Source organism: Oncorhynchus gorbuscha, unplaced genomic scaffold, assembly GCF_021184085.1.
Source record: "Oncorhynchus gorbuscha isolate QuinsamMale2020 ecotype Even-year unplaced genomic scaffold, OgorEven_v1.0 Un_scaffold_1323, whole genome shotgun sequence".
NCBI classification, from domain to species: Eukaryota; Metazoa; Chordata; class Actinopteri; order Salmoniformes; family Salmonidae; genus Oncorhynchus; species Oncorhynchus gorbuscha.
In genome coordinates, this window is record NW_025746132.1 from 30,001 (window position 1) to 46,377 (window position 16,377).

Genomic DNA, 16,377 nt, shown 5'->3' on the forward strand with positions numbered 1-16,377 from the left:
CTCCCCCCAGCCTGCCTCCCTCCCTGTGGACCATCTCCGCCCCAGCCTGCCTCCCTGCCTGTGGACCATCTCCTCCCCAGCCTGCCTCCCTCCCTGTGGACCATCCCCCCCAGCCTCCCTCCCTCCCTGTGGACGATCTCCCCCGGCCTCCCTCCCTCCCTGTGGACCATCTCCCCCGGCCTCCCTCTCCCTCCCTCCCTGTGGACCATCTCCCCCCAGACTCCCTCCCTCCCTGTGGACCATCTCCCCCCAGCCTACCTCCCTCCCTGTGGACCATCTCCCCCAGCCTGCCTCCCTCCCTCCCTCCATCCCTGTGGACCATCTCCCCCAGCCTCCCTCCCTCCCTGTGGACCATCTCCCCCAGCCTCCCTCCCTCCCTGTGGACCATCTCCCCCCAGCCTCCCTCTCTACCTGTGGACCATCTCCCCCAGCCTGCCTCCCTGCCTGTGGACCATCTCCCCCAACCTCCCTCCCTCCCTGTGGACCATCTCCCCCCCCAGCCTGCCTCCCTGCCTTTGCCAGCCTCCCTCCCTCCCTGTGGACCATCTCCCCCAGCCTGCCTCCCTGCCTGTGGACCATCTCCCCCGGCCTCCCTCCTTCCCTGTGGACCATCTCCCCCAGCCTGCCTCCCTCCCTCCCTGTGGACCATCTCCCCCAGCCTCCCTCCCTCCCTGTGGACCATCTCCCCCCAGCCTCCCTCCCTCCCTGTGGACCATCTCCCCCAGCCCAGCCTGCCCCTCCCTGTGGACCATCTCCCCCCCCAGCCTCCCTCCCTCCCTGTGGACCATCTCCCCCCAGCCTCCCTCCCTCCCTGTGGACCATCTCCCCCCCAGCCTCCCTCCCTGTGGACCATCCCCCCTCCCTCCCTCCCTGTGGACCATCCCCCCCAGCCTCCCTCCCTGTGGACCATCTCCCCCAGCCTCCCTCCCTCCCTGTGGACCATCTCCCCCAGCCTCCCTCTCTCCCTGTGGACCATCTCCTCCCCAGCCTCCCTCCCTCCCTGTGGGCCATCTCCCCCCAGCCTGCCTCCCTCCCTGTGGACCATCTCCCCCCAGCCTGCCTCCCTCCCTGTGGGCCATCCCCCCCCCCCCAGCCTCCCTCCCTCCCTGTGGACCATCTCCCCCCAGCCTCCCTCCCTCCCTGTGGACCATCTCCCCCACCAGCCTCACTCCCTCCCTGTGGACCATCTCACCCCCAGCCTGCCTCCCTGCCTTTGCCTGCCACCCCGTCTTCATCACGTCCTCAACCCAGATCCAGCAATATGGTTTCTATCACTAATAAAGCAGCAGCAGCAGGGGGTCGAGCTGTGACTGTACCAGATGTAGAGCCTTCAAACAAGCACTGCTTTCCTAGGTCTCTAAATGGCGGACCCCTAACAGAGACAGTTGAAGACTTAGCTCCTCAGGGTGCGCCCGGTGGCTGGGAATGATTAGCTGTGTTTAGATTCAATTTTTTACGATATACCTTTTTGTTACCCTCTGGGAAAAATAACTGAAACAAGAACATAGAGAAATCTGTTAGGTATTATCAGTACAGATCTATCTGTATGTCATGATATCTATTAACACTATTACTGACAGTGTCTAGTTACTCATGAATAGGCTACTGTAGATTTGAATCTTTGTAGTGTAGTTTGTGTCTTATAAAAGACGTGTCACTGTTGGAAATCTTTGTTCCTACCCCTCTGGAGAGCTAGCTAGCATGTTCTGTCTTCCTACCCCTGTGGAGAGCTAGCTAGCCTGTTCTGTCTTCCTACCCCTGTGGAGAGATAGATAACCTGTTCTGTGTTCCTACCCCCATGGAGAGCTAGCTAGCCTGTTCTGTCTTCCTACCCCGTGGAGAGCTAGCTAGCCTGCTCTGTGTTCCTACCCCCTGTGGAGAGCTAGCTAGCCTGTTCTGTCTTCCTACCCCTGTGGAGAGCTAGCTAGCATGCTCTGTGTTCCTACCCCCTGTGGAGAGCTAGCTAGCATGCTCTGTGTTCCTACCCCCTGTGGAGAGCTAGCTAGCCTGTTCTGTCTTCCTACCCCGGTTAGCTAGCCTCTTCTGTGTTCCTACCCCTGTTGGAGAGCTAGCTAGCCTGTTCTGTGTTCCTACCCCTGTTGGAGAGCTAGCTAGCCTGTTCTGTGGTCCTACCCCTGTTGGAGAGCTAGCTAGCCTGTTCTGTGGTCCTAACCCTGTTGGAGAGCTAGCTAGCCTGTTCTTGTGTAGGGTCTCGGTTGTTTTCAGTGATTGAAGAGGATTAGCAGGTTTGATTGAACCTTCCACATGCCCCTGGCTCTTACCTTGAGGATGGTAAAGGACATCAAGCCATTTTCACATCCATAGAAGTTGCCAAGGTGATTAAGTGAAGTTCATCTAAATGAACATCCTCTGTCCAACAGAATCCTCTCTGGGGCATTCATAAACACTGCCAAAGTCCACAACTACGTAATACACATTTCCTAGAAAATATTCTCACCATATTTCATATAATACTCACACTGCTTGAGCTCTGAATGCCAATCAGGTAGATGTAATTGAGTGTGTGCTTGTGTGTCTGCGTTTGTTAACGGATGTGCTCAGATGTTTGTTTCCCAAAGATTTCTTGAGGGCAAATGTGTTCCTTCTCACGCGCCAACTACCTCAGTCTGGTGACATATTTACATTCAGCTCTGTTAGCAGACGTGAAATGTGTACCAACAGTGTGATACCACCATCAGCAAGCAGTGTGATGCAAAGCAACAGCTGTGTGGTCTAACTTGTTTACAGACGCAGTCCAAGGGTGTGTCCCAAATGACAACCTAAATCCCTGTACAGTGCATTCAGAAAGTATTCATACCCCTTCCCCCACATTTTACTACGTTTTTATTTTACCTTTATTTAACCAGGCAAGTCAGTTAAGAACAAATTCTTATTTTCAATGACGGCCTAGGAACAGTGGGTTAACTGCCTTGTTCAGGGGCAGAACGACAGATTTATACCTTGTCAGCTCGGGGATTTGAACTTGCAACCTTCCAGTTACTAGTCCAACGCTCTAACCACTAGGCTACCCTGCCGCATTACAGCCTTACTCTAAAATGGACACTACCCCATAATGACAAAGCAAAACAGGGTTTTAGATGTTTTTTATTTACATGTTTATTCAGACCTTTTGCTGTTAGACACAAAATTGAGCTCAGGTGCATCCTGTTTCCATTGGTCATCCTTCAGATGTTTCTACAACTTGGAGTCCAACTGTGGTCAAATTCAATTGATATGGTCAGCTGCCAAGCAGTTGCCATACCAGGTGGTGATGTAACCGCTCAGGATGCTCTCAATGGTGGAGCTGTGTAAACTTTTGAGGATCTGGGGACCCATGCCAAATCTTTTCAGTCTCCTGAGGGGGAAAAGGTTTTGTCATGCCCTCTTCACGACTGTCTTAGTGTGTTTGGACCATGATAGTTCGTTGGTGATGTGGATACCAAGGAATTTTAAACTCTCGACCTGCTCCACTACAGTCGCGTTAATGTTAATGTTTAGTCCCAGGGTCCTTAGCTTTGTGATGAGCTTTGTGGGCACTATGGTGTTCAACGCTGAGCTGTAGTCAATGAGCAGCATTCTCACATAGGTGTTCCTTTTGTTCAGGTGGGAAAGGACAGTGTGGAGTGCGATTGAGATTCCGTCATCTGTGGATCTGTTGGGGTGGTATGCGAATTGGAGTGGGTCTAGGGTATCCAAGAGGATGCTGTTGATGTGAGCCATGACCAGCCTTTCAAACCACTTCATGGCTACCAACTTGAGTGCTACGGGGCGGTAATCATTTAGGCAGGTTACCTTCGCTTCCTTGGGCACAGGGACTATGGTGGTCTGCTTGAAACATGTAGGTATTACAGACTCGGTCAGGGAGAGGTTGAAAATGTAATTGAAGACACTTGGTAATCCATCTGGCCGCACAGCTTTGTGAATGTTGACCTGTCTTTCTCACATCGGCTACAGATAGTCATCCAGAACAGCTGGTGCTCTCATGCGTGCTTCAGTGTTGCTTGCCTCGAAGCAAACATAAAAGGCATTTAACTCATCTGGTAGGCTTGCGTCACTGGGCAGCTCGCATCTGGGTTTCCCTTTGTAGTCCATAATAGTTTTCAAGCCCTGCCACATCCGACGAGTGTCAAAGCCGGTGTAGTAGGATTCAATCTTAATCCTGTATTGACACTTTGCTTGTTTGATGGTTCGTCTGAGGGCATAGCGGGATTAGTGTCCCACTCCTTGAAAGCGGCAGCTCTAGCCTTTAGCTTGATGCGGATGTTGTTTATTCATGGCTTCTGGTTGGGATATGTACGTACGGTCGCTGTGGGGATGACGTCGTCGATGCACTTATTGATAAAGCCGATGACTGAGGGGGTATACTCCTCAATGTCATTGGATGAATTGCGGAACATATTTCAGTCTGTGCTAACAAAACAGACCTGTTGCGTAGCATCCACATCATCTGACAACTTCCGAGTCACTGGTACTTCCTGCTTTAGTTTTTGCTTGTAAGCAGGAATCAGGAGGATAGAACTATGGTCAGATTTGCCAAATGGAGGGTGGGCAGAGCTTCTTTTTTCCCCCTTTGGTTGCACATGTGACATGATGGTAAAAAGTTGGTAAAACTGATTTAAGTTTGCCTACCACTAGGAGCGCCGCTTCTGGATGAGCATTTTCTTGTTTGTTCTCGTCGGTCTCGTTAAAGAAAAAAGCTTCTTCCAGTTCGAGGTGAGTAATCGCGGTTCTGATGTCCAAAAGTTATTTTTGGTCATAAGAGATGGTAGCAGCAACATTATGTACAAAATAAGTTTACAAATAAATTACCAACAACTCCAAAAATCTAACAAAATAGCACAGTTGGTTAGAAGCATGTAAAACATCAGTCATCCTCTTCGGCGCCATTTTAATAATCTCATATGAATATGCTGTATTCTAGATTATTCTACTGTATCTTAGTCCATGCCGCTCTGACATCGCTCGTCCATATATATATATATATATATATATATGCTCTTAAACCCATTCCTTACTTAGATTTGTGTGTACTGGGTATATGTTGTGAAATTGTCAGATATTACTTGTTAGATATTACTGCACTGTCAGAGCTAGAAGCACAAGCATTTCGCTACACCCGCAATAACATCTGCTAAACACGTGTAGGTGACCAATCATATTTGATTAGATTTGACATTCTGTTAAAGGTCCCCAAATGTTGTTCGTCTGCTGTTTGAAGAGAGTCACACAAATCCTGGGTTACTCATGTTTTTCAGTTCGCTGAAACTAATTACAGCCTACTGACTAAACAAGCTGCAACAAACACTCAAACTGGACAGTTTTATCTCAATCTCTTCATTCAAAGACTCAATCATGGACACTCTTACTGACAGTTGTGTGATGTATTGTTTTCTCTACCTTCTTTTGTGCTGTTGTCTGTGCCCAATAATGTTTGTACCATGTTTTGTGCTGCTGCCATGTTGTGCTGCTGCCATGTTGTGTTGCTACCATGTTGTTGTCATGTTGTGTTGCTACCATGCTGTGTTGTTGTCTTAGGTCTCTCTTTATGTAGTGTTTTGTTGTCTCTTTTGTCGTGATGTGTTTTTTGTCCTATATTTTTATATAATTTTTAAAATGTTTAATTCCATTCCCGCAGGAGGCCTTTTGCCTTTTGGTAGGTGGTCATTGTAATTCTTAACTGCCTAGTTAAATAAAGGTTAAATAAAATTTAAATAATAACATCTCTCAAAACCACTTCAATCATCGTAGCATATAGCCTGTAACAAACGTCTAATGCACTTTAGTATGGTCAGTGTGTAAACATTGCCTTGGGGTTGAGGGAGCAGCCTGCTTGCTGTTGCTGTCACTGTTGTTTCAATGTAAAGTCTCGATCACACAGACAGCTTCATTTGCATTTTGGTACACCAGAAGTACATTCATTTCCAATGAAAAGCTGAGTTTGTCCTGCAGCATTGCGTTGCCCGAGGCAGTTGCAGTGCGTTCTGTGTGATACACATGTTGGATTTATAGAACTTAATCAAACTTATGCATCAAACTGTATGTGTAGTCGGCTTGACAGAAAGGGTAGCAGAAAGGTGAATGTTGAACTTTTGTTACACACATATCCAGATGATGCTGCGTAACATTTTGCGCAATAACGCTATCGGTGTGACCGGGGCGTAAGGAGGTTTAATACCAATACTCTGAGGTAGAACACATGTTGTTTGAGGTTTAATACCAATATTCTGAGGTAGAACACATGCTGCTTGAGGTTTAATACCAATACTCTGAGGTAGAACACATGCTGCTTTGATCCTAGAGGTTTAATACCAATATTCTGAGGTAGAACACATGCTGCTTGAGGTTTAATACCAATACTCTGAGGTAGAACACATGCTGCTTTGATACTAGAGATTTAATACCAATACTCTGAGGTAGAACACATGCTGCTTGAGGTTTAATACCAATACTCTGAGGTAGAACACATGCTGCTTGAGGTTTAATACCAATACTCTGAGGTAGAACACATGCAGCTTGAGGTTTAATACCAATACTCTGAGGTAAAACACATGCTGCTAGAGGTTTAATACCAATACTCTGAGGTAGAACACATGCTGCTTGAGGTTTAATACCAATACTCTGAGGTAGAACACATGCTGCTTGAGGTTTAATACCAATACTCTGAGGTAGAACACATGCAGCTTGAGGTTTAATACCAATACTCTGAGGTAGAACACATGAAACGAAATGTATGAAATGTAAATATTGCATCATTCGCCTCCCAAAGTGAAAAATACATACTTGGAAATGCAGGTACAAAAAACATACAATTCCCCCAAGAAACATAACAGTTATTACCTCATATATAGCCAGAGTTAGTTGACAAGCTTCTCTCTTACCTCCTATACAGCCAGAGTTAGTTTACCTGCTTCTCTCTTACCTCGTATATAGCCAGTTATAGAGCTAGTTCAACTGGGAGAAGCTGGTAAACTAGTCACAATGCTTGTGGCATGTCATTGTCTTTGTCCCAAAATGCACCTTGTTCCCCATATAGGGCACTGGTCAACATAGTGCACTATATAGGAAACAGTGTGCCATTTGGGACGCACATGGTCTATATAGCCGGGTTTTAACTCAGTGAAGCAGTGAAAAACTGCTGCCAATGTGGAATTGATTATACTTAAAAGCGAACAGGAGATTTTCTGAAGAAAGAAAAGGGGCCTGTGTCATGTGTCATGTTAATTGTCATCTGCTTTCACATAATGGTACAAAAACCTCTTTAACTCTGAACAATACGAGCAGAGCGTCCTAGTAAACCTGAAGTCATTACTCAAAACATATGCCTGGGAATATAACAGAGACTGCATCCTCAATAGCACCTTATTCACTTTATAGTGCACTACTTTTGACCAGTGCACTACTTTTGAGCACTTTATAGGGGATAGGGTGCACTATAAAGGGAACATGGTGCACTGTATAGGGAATAGTGTGCCACCTGGGACATTCTGTGCTCAGAGACTGCAACATTCTGGACAGTACAACATTCTGGGGAACACAACATTCTGGAGAGCACAACATTCTGGAGAGCACAACATTCTGTGGAGAACAACATTCTGGGGAGCACAACATTCTGTGGAGCACAACATTCTGTGGAGAACAATATTCTGTGGAGCACAACATTCTGTGGAGAACAACATTCTGTGGAGCACAACATTCTGGGGAGCACAACATTCTGGAGAGCACAACATTCTGGAGAGCACAACATTCTGTGGAGAACAACATTCTGGGGAGCACAACATTCTGTGGAGCACAACATTCTGGACAGTACAACATTCGGGGGAGCACAACATTCTGTGGAGAACAACATTCTGTGGAGCACAACATTCCGTGGAGAACAACATTCTGTGGAGCACAACATTCTGGGGAGCACAACATTCCGGGGAGCACAACATTCTGGGGAGCACAACATTCTGTGGAGCACAACATTCTGTGGAGAACAACATTCTGTGGAGAACAACATTCTGTGGAGTTTCAGACCTGTGTTCAAATAATATTTAAAGTAATTTAAAATGGTTTATCTGTGCTTGCCTGGTGCAAAGGACCCATTAGAACAGTCCCACAATTGCAAACTCCTCCCATCTGGCACTCCATATGGTCTAAATCAAAAGCATAAAGTAGGTGAGAGATTTCAAACAGTGTACTCTTACCAAAAGGGCTCCAAAAGTGTTCTTCGGCTGTACTGAGTTCAAGTACACTCAAGTACACTCAAGTACACTCAAGTACACTCAAGTACACTCTCAGAAAAAAAGGTGCTATTGAGAACCTATTAAAGTTTTTCGGCTGTCCCCATTGGAGAACCCTTTGGTTACAGGTAGAACCCTTTTGGGTTCCATGTAGAACCTTTTGTGGAAAAGGTTCTACCTGGAACCAAAAAGGGTTCTTCAAAGGGTTCTCCTATGGGGATTGTACTTGAACTCAGGTCTGGCATGCAGTGAAGTATTGGAAACTGAGGGAGATATAATATAGTAAATGAATGGATGTCAGTTGGCAGAGACTTGGAGAAAAGCCTTTGAGGATTTTTCCTCTCTCTAGAAATATATTTAGCTTGTTCTGTTATTAACACAGCCCCTCGGCTCTGCAACAATACAATGCCCCATTGTCAAAACCAGTCAGGTTCAGGCACTGTACCGTACACAATGCCTGGTAGAAATGGTCTTGTCAATATTTAGCATATGATTGATCTCTTTCCCAAAAGCATTATGCAGGAATTCATGTAAAGTACCGTTTTAAATTGTCACATGCTTTGTAAACAACAGGTGTAGACTAGCAGTGAAATGCTGACTGGCGGGCCTTTCCCAATAATACAGAGAGAACAATAGAAATGGTAGAAGAAGAAGAATACAAGGAATAAATGCACAATGAGTAACAATAACTTGGCTATATACACGGGGCACCAGTACTGAGTCGATGTGCAGGAGTACGAGATAATTGAGGTAGATATGTACTGCGCATATTGTGTAGGTAGGGATAAAATAACTAGTCAACAGAAAATATAATAAAGTGTATGTGATGAGTCAAAACAGTCAGTGAAGATAGTCCGGGGAGCTATTGGTTAACTATTTAACTCACTATTTAGCAGTCTTATGGCTTGGGGGAAGAAGCAGTCTATGACATGGGGGGGGGGCTGGAGTCTTTGACAATTTTTTTCAGGGCCTTCCTCTGACACCACCTGGTATAGAAGTCCTGGATGGCAGAGAGTGGTTGGCCTTGTGGTCAGATGCGAAACAGTTGCCATACCAAGCGGTGATGAAGCCAGTCAATATGCTCTCAATGGTGCAGCTTAGAGAGGATCTGAGGGCGTAGATGTTCCTGTTGTCCAGGTGGGAGAGGGCAGTGTGGAGTGCAATAGAGATTGTGTCATTTGTGGATCTGTTGGGATAGTATGTGAATCTGTCCCAACGTCTGGCCCCGCGGCCTTATGAATGTTAACCACGTCTTTCTCACATCAGCTACGGAGAGCGAGATCACACAGTTGTCTGGAACAGTTAGTGCTCTCATGCACGGTTCAGTGTTGCTTGCCTCAAAGTGAGCATAGAAGGAATTTAGCTCGTCTGGTAGGCTCACGTCACTGGTCAGCTCGTGGCTGGATTTCCATTTGTAATCCATGATAGTTTGCCACATCCGATGAGCATCAGAGCCAGCGTAGTAAGATTTGATATTAGTCCTGTATTTATGTTTTGATTGTTTGATGACTCGTCTGAGGTCGTAGAGGGATTTCTTATAAGTGTCCAGTTTAGTGTCCCACTCCTTGAAAGCGGCAGCTCAATCCTTTAGGTCGCTCAGTGAGGGTGTTGCCTTTAATCCATGGCTTCTGATCTGGATATGTACGAACGGTCACTGTGGGGACGACGTCGTCGATGCACTTATTAATGAAGCCGGTGACGGATGTGTTAAACTCCTCAATGTTATTGGATGAATCCTGGAACATGTTCCAGTCTGTGCTAGAGAAACGTCCTGTAGCTTAGCATCCCCTTTATCGGACCACTTACGTATTGAGTGAGTCACTGGTACTTCCTGCTTTAGTTTTTGCTTGTAAGTAGGAATCAGGAGGATGGAGTTATGGTTAGATTTTCCAAAAGCAGGGTGGGGAAAGCTTTGAATGCACCTCTGTGTGTGGAGTAAAGGTGATCTAGAGTTTTTTCGCCTATAGTTGCACAGGTGACATTCTGGTAAAAATTAGGTAAGACAGATTTCAGTTTCCCCACTAGGAGAGCTGCCTCTGGATGTGTCTTTCCTTATTTGCTTATGGCTCTATACAGCTCGTTGAGTGTGGTCTTAGCGCCAGAATCGGTTTGTGGTGGTAAATAGACAGCTATGGAAAACAATATATGAAAACTCTCTTGGTAAATATTATTGTCTGCAGTTTATCATTAAGTATTCTAACTCAGGCGAGCAAAACCTTGAGACTAATATTAGAGATTGCGCGCCAGCTGGGAATGTCACGAAATTCTAGGAGTGGTGGGTGTAGAGTCAGGCGCAGAGAGCAATACTTCCAAATTAATGCCTTTATTTCACTTGGTCTAGCCAACAAACAGGCAATGACCATGAAACAGGTATGTCTTCAAAAAACAGGAAAATAACATACAACAAATTACGCAGGAGAAAACCAACTTCACCACTGACAGTAGGAATAAGCCCGCACACAAGCAGGCGGGCACTGGAAGTTTAAATAGACTATAAATTAACCAAAAAAAAGAAAAAGGGATTGGTGGCAGCTAGTAGGCCGGTGACGATGACCTCCGAGCGCTGCCTGAACAGGGAGAAGGAGCCACCTTCGGTGGAAGTCGTGACAGGGACATACATACACCTCCCCCTTAACTTTTCCTGAAGCTGCCGTTTGGTCTTGATGATAGATGTACATATACAGTTAGATGTACATATACTATATATACTATATATACAGTATTATCCATGTCCTTGTTCAGCCACGACTCTGAGAAACACAGGATATTACAGTTTGTCAGGTCCTGTTGATATTACATCTGACTGGACAATACATGTAAATATCCTGAGTGCATTGAGTTATACAGTACCACTTGGCAGTTTTACCAGCCATTGTTATTCATTGATTTACCCTCACACATGCATTAATCAACCATTATTTACATGACATCTTTACAATGCTTACATTGGCTCTTCTGTACTCTCGATCTGTTTCTCTGTAGAAGTGTTTTATACACGTGGGATGTATTTTACAGTAATCACCACCATCAATTCCCATTGGCTCAACTTATTCACTACTCTCTCTCATACTCTTCAAGATGTATGATATCAATGTCTATGGCCTGGAGACGTTGGAGACGTTTATAATGAACATCTATCCTGCTGTGCCCCCCTGAAAGACTTGACTCATTGTGGAATGCACTCTTTCCAGGAAATCAGAACATGCATGTCTGTGAATCATAGGTGGCCTACGTAATGTACACTGAGTATAACAAAACATTAGGAACACCTTCCTAATATTGATTTGCAACCCCTCTTTTGCCCTTGGAACAGCCTCAATTCGTCAAGGCATGGACTCTACAAGATGTCGAAAGCGTTCAACAAGGATGCTGGACCATGTTGACTCCAATACTTCCCACAGTTGTGTCAGGTTGGCAGGATGTCCCTTGGATGCTGGCCCATGTTGACTCCAATACTTCCCACAGTTGTGTCAGGTTGGCAGGATGTCCCTTGGGTGGTGGCCCATGTTGACTCCAATACTTCCCACAGTTGTGTCAGGTTGGCAGGATGTCCCTTGGGTGGTGGCCCATGTTGACTCCAATACTTCCCACAGTTGTGTCAGGTTGGCAGGATGTCCCTTGGGTGGTGGCCCATGTTGACTCCAATACTTCCCACAGTTGTGTCAGGTTGGCAGGATGTCCCTTGGGTGGTGGACCATGTTGACTCCAATACTTCCCACAGTTGTGTCAGGTTGGCAGGATGTCCCTTGGGTGGTGGACCATGTTGACTCCAATACTTCCCACAGTTGTGTCAGGTTGGCAGGATGTCCCTTGGGTGGTGGCCCATGTTGACTCCAATACTTCCCACAGTTGTGTCAGGTTGGCAGGATGTCCCTTGGGTGGTGGCCCATGTTGACTCCAATACTTCCCACAGTTGTGTCAGGTTGGCAGGATGGGTGGTGGCCCACTGGGTGGTTGTGTCAGGTTGGCAGGATGTTGACTCCAATACTTCCCACAGTTGTGTCAGGTTGGCAGGATGTCCCTTGGGTGGTTGGACTCCAATACAGGATGTCCCTTGGGTGGTGGACCCGTTCCTGACACATGCCAGGAAACTGTTGAGTTCGGAAACATCCAGCAGCGTTGGATTTAGTGACACTTCATGTATTTGTATTGTTTAAAAAATGTACAAATACAAGGAAATGTATGGTTTGAACACGTCTTTAATGTTTATTTGTTTTAGGTGTTAGTAATACGTGTAAATACATTTGTGTTGACATCATTAAGCCTTTATGTATGTGTTGTGAATGACCAAAGTTGTCAGACTTTATATTAAGTACAGCTTCATATGATGCAAGGCATTGATGTAGTCGGAAGTTTACATACACTTAGGTTGGAGTCATTAAAACTCGTTTTTCAACCACTCCACAAATTTCTTGTTAACAAACTATAGTTTTGGCAAGTCTGTTAGGACATCTACTTTATGCATGACAAGTAATTTTTCCAACAATTCTTTACAGACAGATTACTTCACTTATAATTCACTGTATCACAATTCCAGTGGGTCAGAAGTTTACATACACTAAATTGACTTCGCCTTTAAACAGCTTGGAAAATTCCAGAAAATGATGTCATGGCTTTAGAAGATTCTGATAGGCTAATTGACATCATTTGAGTCAATTGGAGGTGTACCTGTGGATGTATTTCAAGGCCTACCTTCAACCTCAGCGCCTTTTTGCTTGAAATCATGGGAAAATCAAAAGAAATCAGAAAAACAATTGTAGACCTCCACAAGTCTGGTTCATCCTTGGGAGCAATTTCCAAATGCCTGAGGGTACCACATTCATCTGCACAAACAATAATACACAAGTATAAACACCATGTGACCATGCAGCCGTCATACCGCTCAGGAAGGAGACGAGTTCTGTCTCCTAGAGAGAACGTACTTTGGTACAAAAAGCGCAAATCAATCCCAGAACAACAGCAAAGGACCTTGCGAAGATGCTGGAGGAGACAGGTACACAAGTATCTATATCCACAGTAAAATAATCCCATATCGACATAACCTGAAAGGCCGCCCAGCAAGGAAAAAGCCACTGCTCCAAAACCAGCATAAAAAAGTCAGACTACGGTTTGCAACTGCACATGGGGACAAAGATCATACTTTTTGGAGAAATGTCCTCTGCTCTGATGAAACAGAAATAGAACTGTTTGGCCATAATAACCATCATTATGTTCGGAGGAAAAGGGGGAGGCTTGCAAACTAGGCAAGCCAGTTAAGAACAAATCATTATTTACGATGACGGCCTTCCAAACACGGACAACACTGGGCCAATTGTGCGTCGCCCTACGGGACTCCCAGTCACGTCCGGTTGTGATACAGTCTGGATTCGAACCAGGTTGTCTGTAGTGACACCTCTAGCACTGAGATGCTGTGTCTTAGACCACTGCGTCACTTCCTCACCTTGAAAGTATCTATGGGCCAGAGGAAACTGTAATCTGTGGTTTGGTTTTCCCTAAACAGCCCCTACAAACTTTATCCACCTCTCGATACAAATAAATGGGAGTGATAGTGGCATTTGTGCAATTGTCAAAATGTCAAGGTCAAATCAACTCAAATTAACTCCACATTTGGTTTGATGTTATTTAAAGGTGATTATGACATAAAATAATGAACATGTATTATATATTTGGTTTGATGTTATTTAAAGGTGATTATGACATAAATAATACATGTATTATATATTTGGTTTGATGTTATTTAAAGGTGATTATGACATAAATAATACTAATGAACATGTATTATATATTTGGTTTAATGTTATTTAAAGGTGATTATGACATAAATAATACTAATAAACATGTATTATATATTTGGTTTGATGTTATTTAAAGGTGATTATGACATAAATAATACTAATAAACATGTATTATATATTTGGTTTGATGTTATTTAAAGGTGATTATGACATAAATAATACTAATAAACATGTATTATATATTTGGTTTGATGTTATTTAAAGGTGATTATGACATAAATAATTAATAAACATGTATTATATATTTGGTTTGATGTTATTTAAAGGTGATTATGACATAAATAATACTAATAAACATGTATTATATATTTGGTTTGATGTTATTTAAAGGTGATTATGACATAAATAATACTAATAAACATGTATTTATTACATATATATATATGCCATTTAGCAGACGCTTTTATCCAAAGCGACTTAAAGTCATGTGTGCATACATTCTACTTATGGGTGGTCCCGGGGATCGAACCCACTACCCTGGCGTTACAAGCGCCATGCTCTACCAACTGAGCTACACAGGACCACACATGTATGCACACATGCCTCTATGACTTCCCTTAATAGTTTGCTAGTGGATGGAAAAAATGAATGAAAACTGAACCATGGAATATAGTTTCTCCTGTCCCATAGACCACTTTCAGTTGTTGTAAATTCCTGAACTTCCCCTTTAATATACTCTCTGATTTACATTTGAAATGTTTCCCAGATTTGATTTCAAACAATATTCATTATTATACTGTGGAAATTGTCAATGAGATGGCTCGAAATCTTACAGATTGTGGCTTTGAGGATCAATGGGGACGACTGAGTCAGACTGGATTGGTACTGTTCTCTGGGTGGGTGTTTCTGCAGGCAAAGGCGTAGAGGAATGGATCCAAACAGCTGTTGATGAAGGTCAGAGATCCAACAATTCTCCAATGGGCCTCCCAGACTCCTCTCAGAGCCTTATCCCCTACAAAGATTGCTGACAATCCCAGCAAGTTCATGACATGGTGAGGAGTCCAAAGAACGGAAAATGTCACTATTATACTGGTCACTAATCTGGTCATCTTGGGGCTCCTGAAAAACGCTGTTTGGTTCACTCTTCGGTGGAGGCGGATATAGGCCGTGGCCATGATGGAGAAAGGAACTACAAATCCCAGAACAGTCTGTAAGAGCAACACGGCCACTTGCTGAGCGTCTGACGCGAAAACAAACATACACTGGAAATGTCCATTCTCATCCTGCTTCAAATCTCGCACCACCCAATAAGGGATAGATAGGACCCCGGCGGCCCCCCACAGGACAACCAGCAGTCCTCTTTCCTTTGCCACTCCCAGCAAGGCCCAAGTCTGTGGATACAGAACCTGGAGGTAACGCTGGATGCTCAGAAGCGTGATAGTCAGCAAGCTGGTGTAGATGCTACAGTAAATCAGGAAGGACATTATCTTGCAAATAGCCCGACCCATTATCCAGCTAAACAGAATGCTGTGGATCCATGCAGGCAGAGTGACAAGGCATAGCAGGTCTGATGCAGCCAAGTTCAACATCAGTCTCCGGCTCAAACTGGATAGATCGTGGTTCCGACAGAGGACAACTATCACTGCGATGTTCCCGGGTATGCCGATAAGGAAGCAAAGAGACAGGACCACGCCAGAGGCCAGACCATCACGGTTCCAAGGGATGGGTGCAGGACTGAGGAAGGAGGCATTAGAGTTGGAGGAGTTTAGGATGAAGGAGATGAAGCTGGAAGAGTTGTGTTGCTCCATTTCTAGCAGTGAGTCAAGATGACCGGCAAATGGCTCCGAGTAACAGGCAGTCAGATAAAACACAGTGTTCATGTGAGGTATATTATTTGCAACCGTTGTTTATCTGTACTGTGAATTTGCTAACCAAATTTCAGTGTTAGTGAATAGGTAATTAGGGAAAGGCCATGTTGTCAGGAAAGCTAGGAGTGGTGGGTGTGGAGTCAAAGAGAGCAAGGCTTCCAATGTAGACGTATTTATTCAGCTGGGTCTCGCCAACATACAGGCACAATGACCATTAAACAGATAAGTCCCCCAAAACCAGGGAAATAACAAACAGCAAAAATACATATAAGCTAAACAAAACTCTACCACTGACAGACAGGAATAAACAAAACTCTACCACTGACAGACAGGAATAAACAAACCTCTACCACTGACAGACAGGAATAAACTAAACTCTACCACTGACAGACAGGATTAAGCTAAACAAAACTCTACCACTGACAGACAGGATTAAGCTAAACAAAACTCTACCACTGACAGACAGGAATAAACTAAACTCTACCACTGACAGACAGGATTAAGCTAAACAAAACTCTACCACTGACAGACAGGATTAAGCTAAACTAAACT

General features: G+C 44.7%; 1 protein-coding gene across 1 annotated transcript; it reads right to left on the reverse strand.

Annotated features, from left to right (window-relative positions):
* Window positions 1-14,826: 14,826 nt before the first annotated feature.
* LOC124022293 (type-2 angiotensin II receptor-like) lies at window positions 14,827-15,765 on the reverse strand. Its single transcript, XM_046337214.1, has one exon. The coding sequence runs from the start codon at window positions 15,763-15,765 to the stop codon at window positions 14,827-14,829; it is 939 nt and encodes a 312-aa protein (XP_046193170.1).
* Window positions 15,766-16,377: the final 612 nt, after the last annotated feature.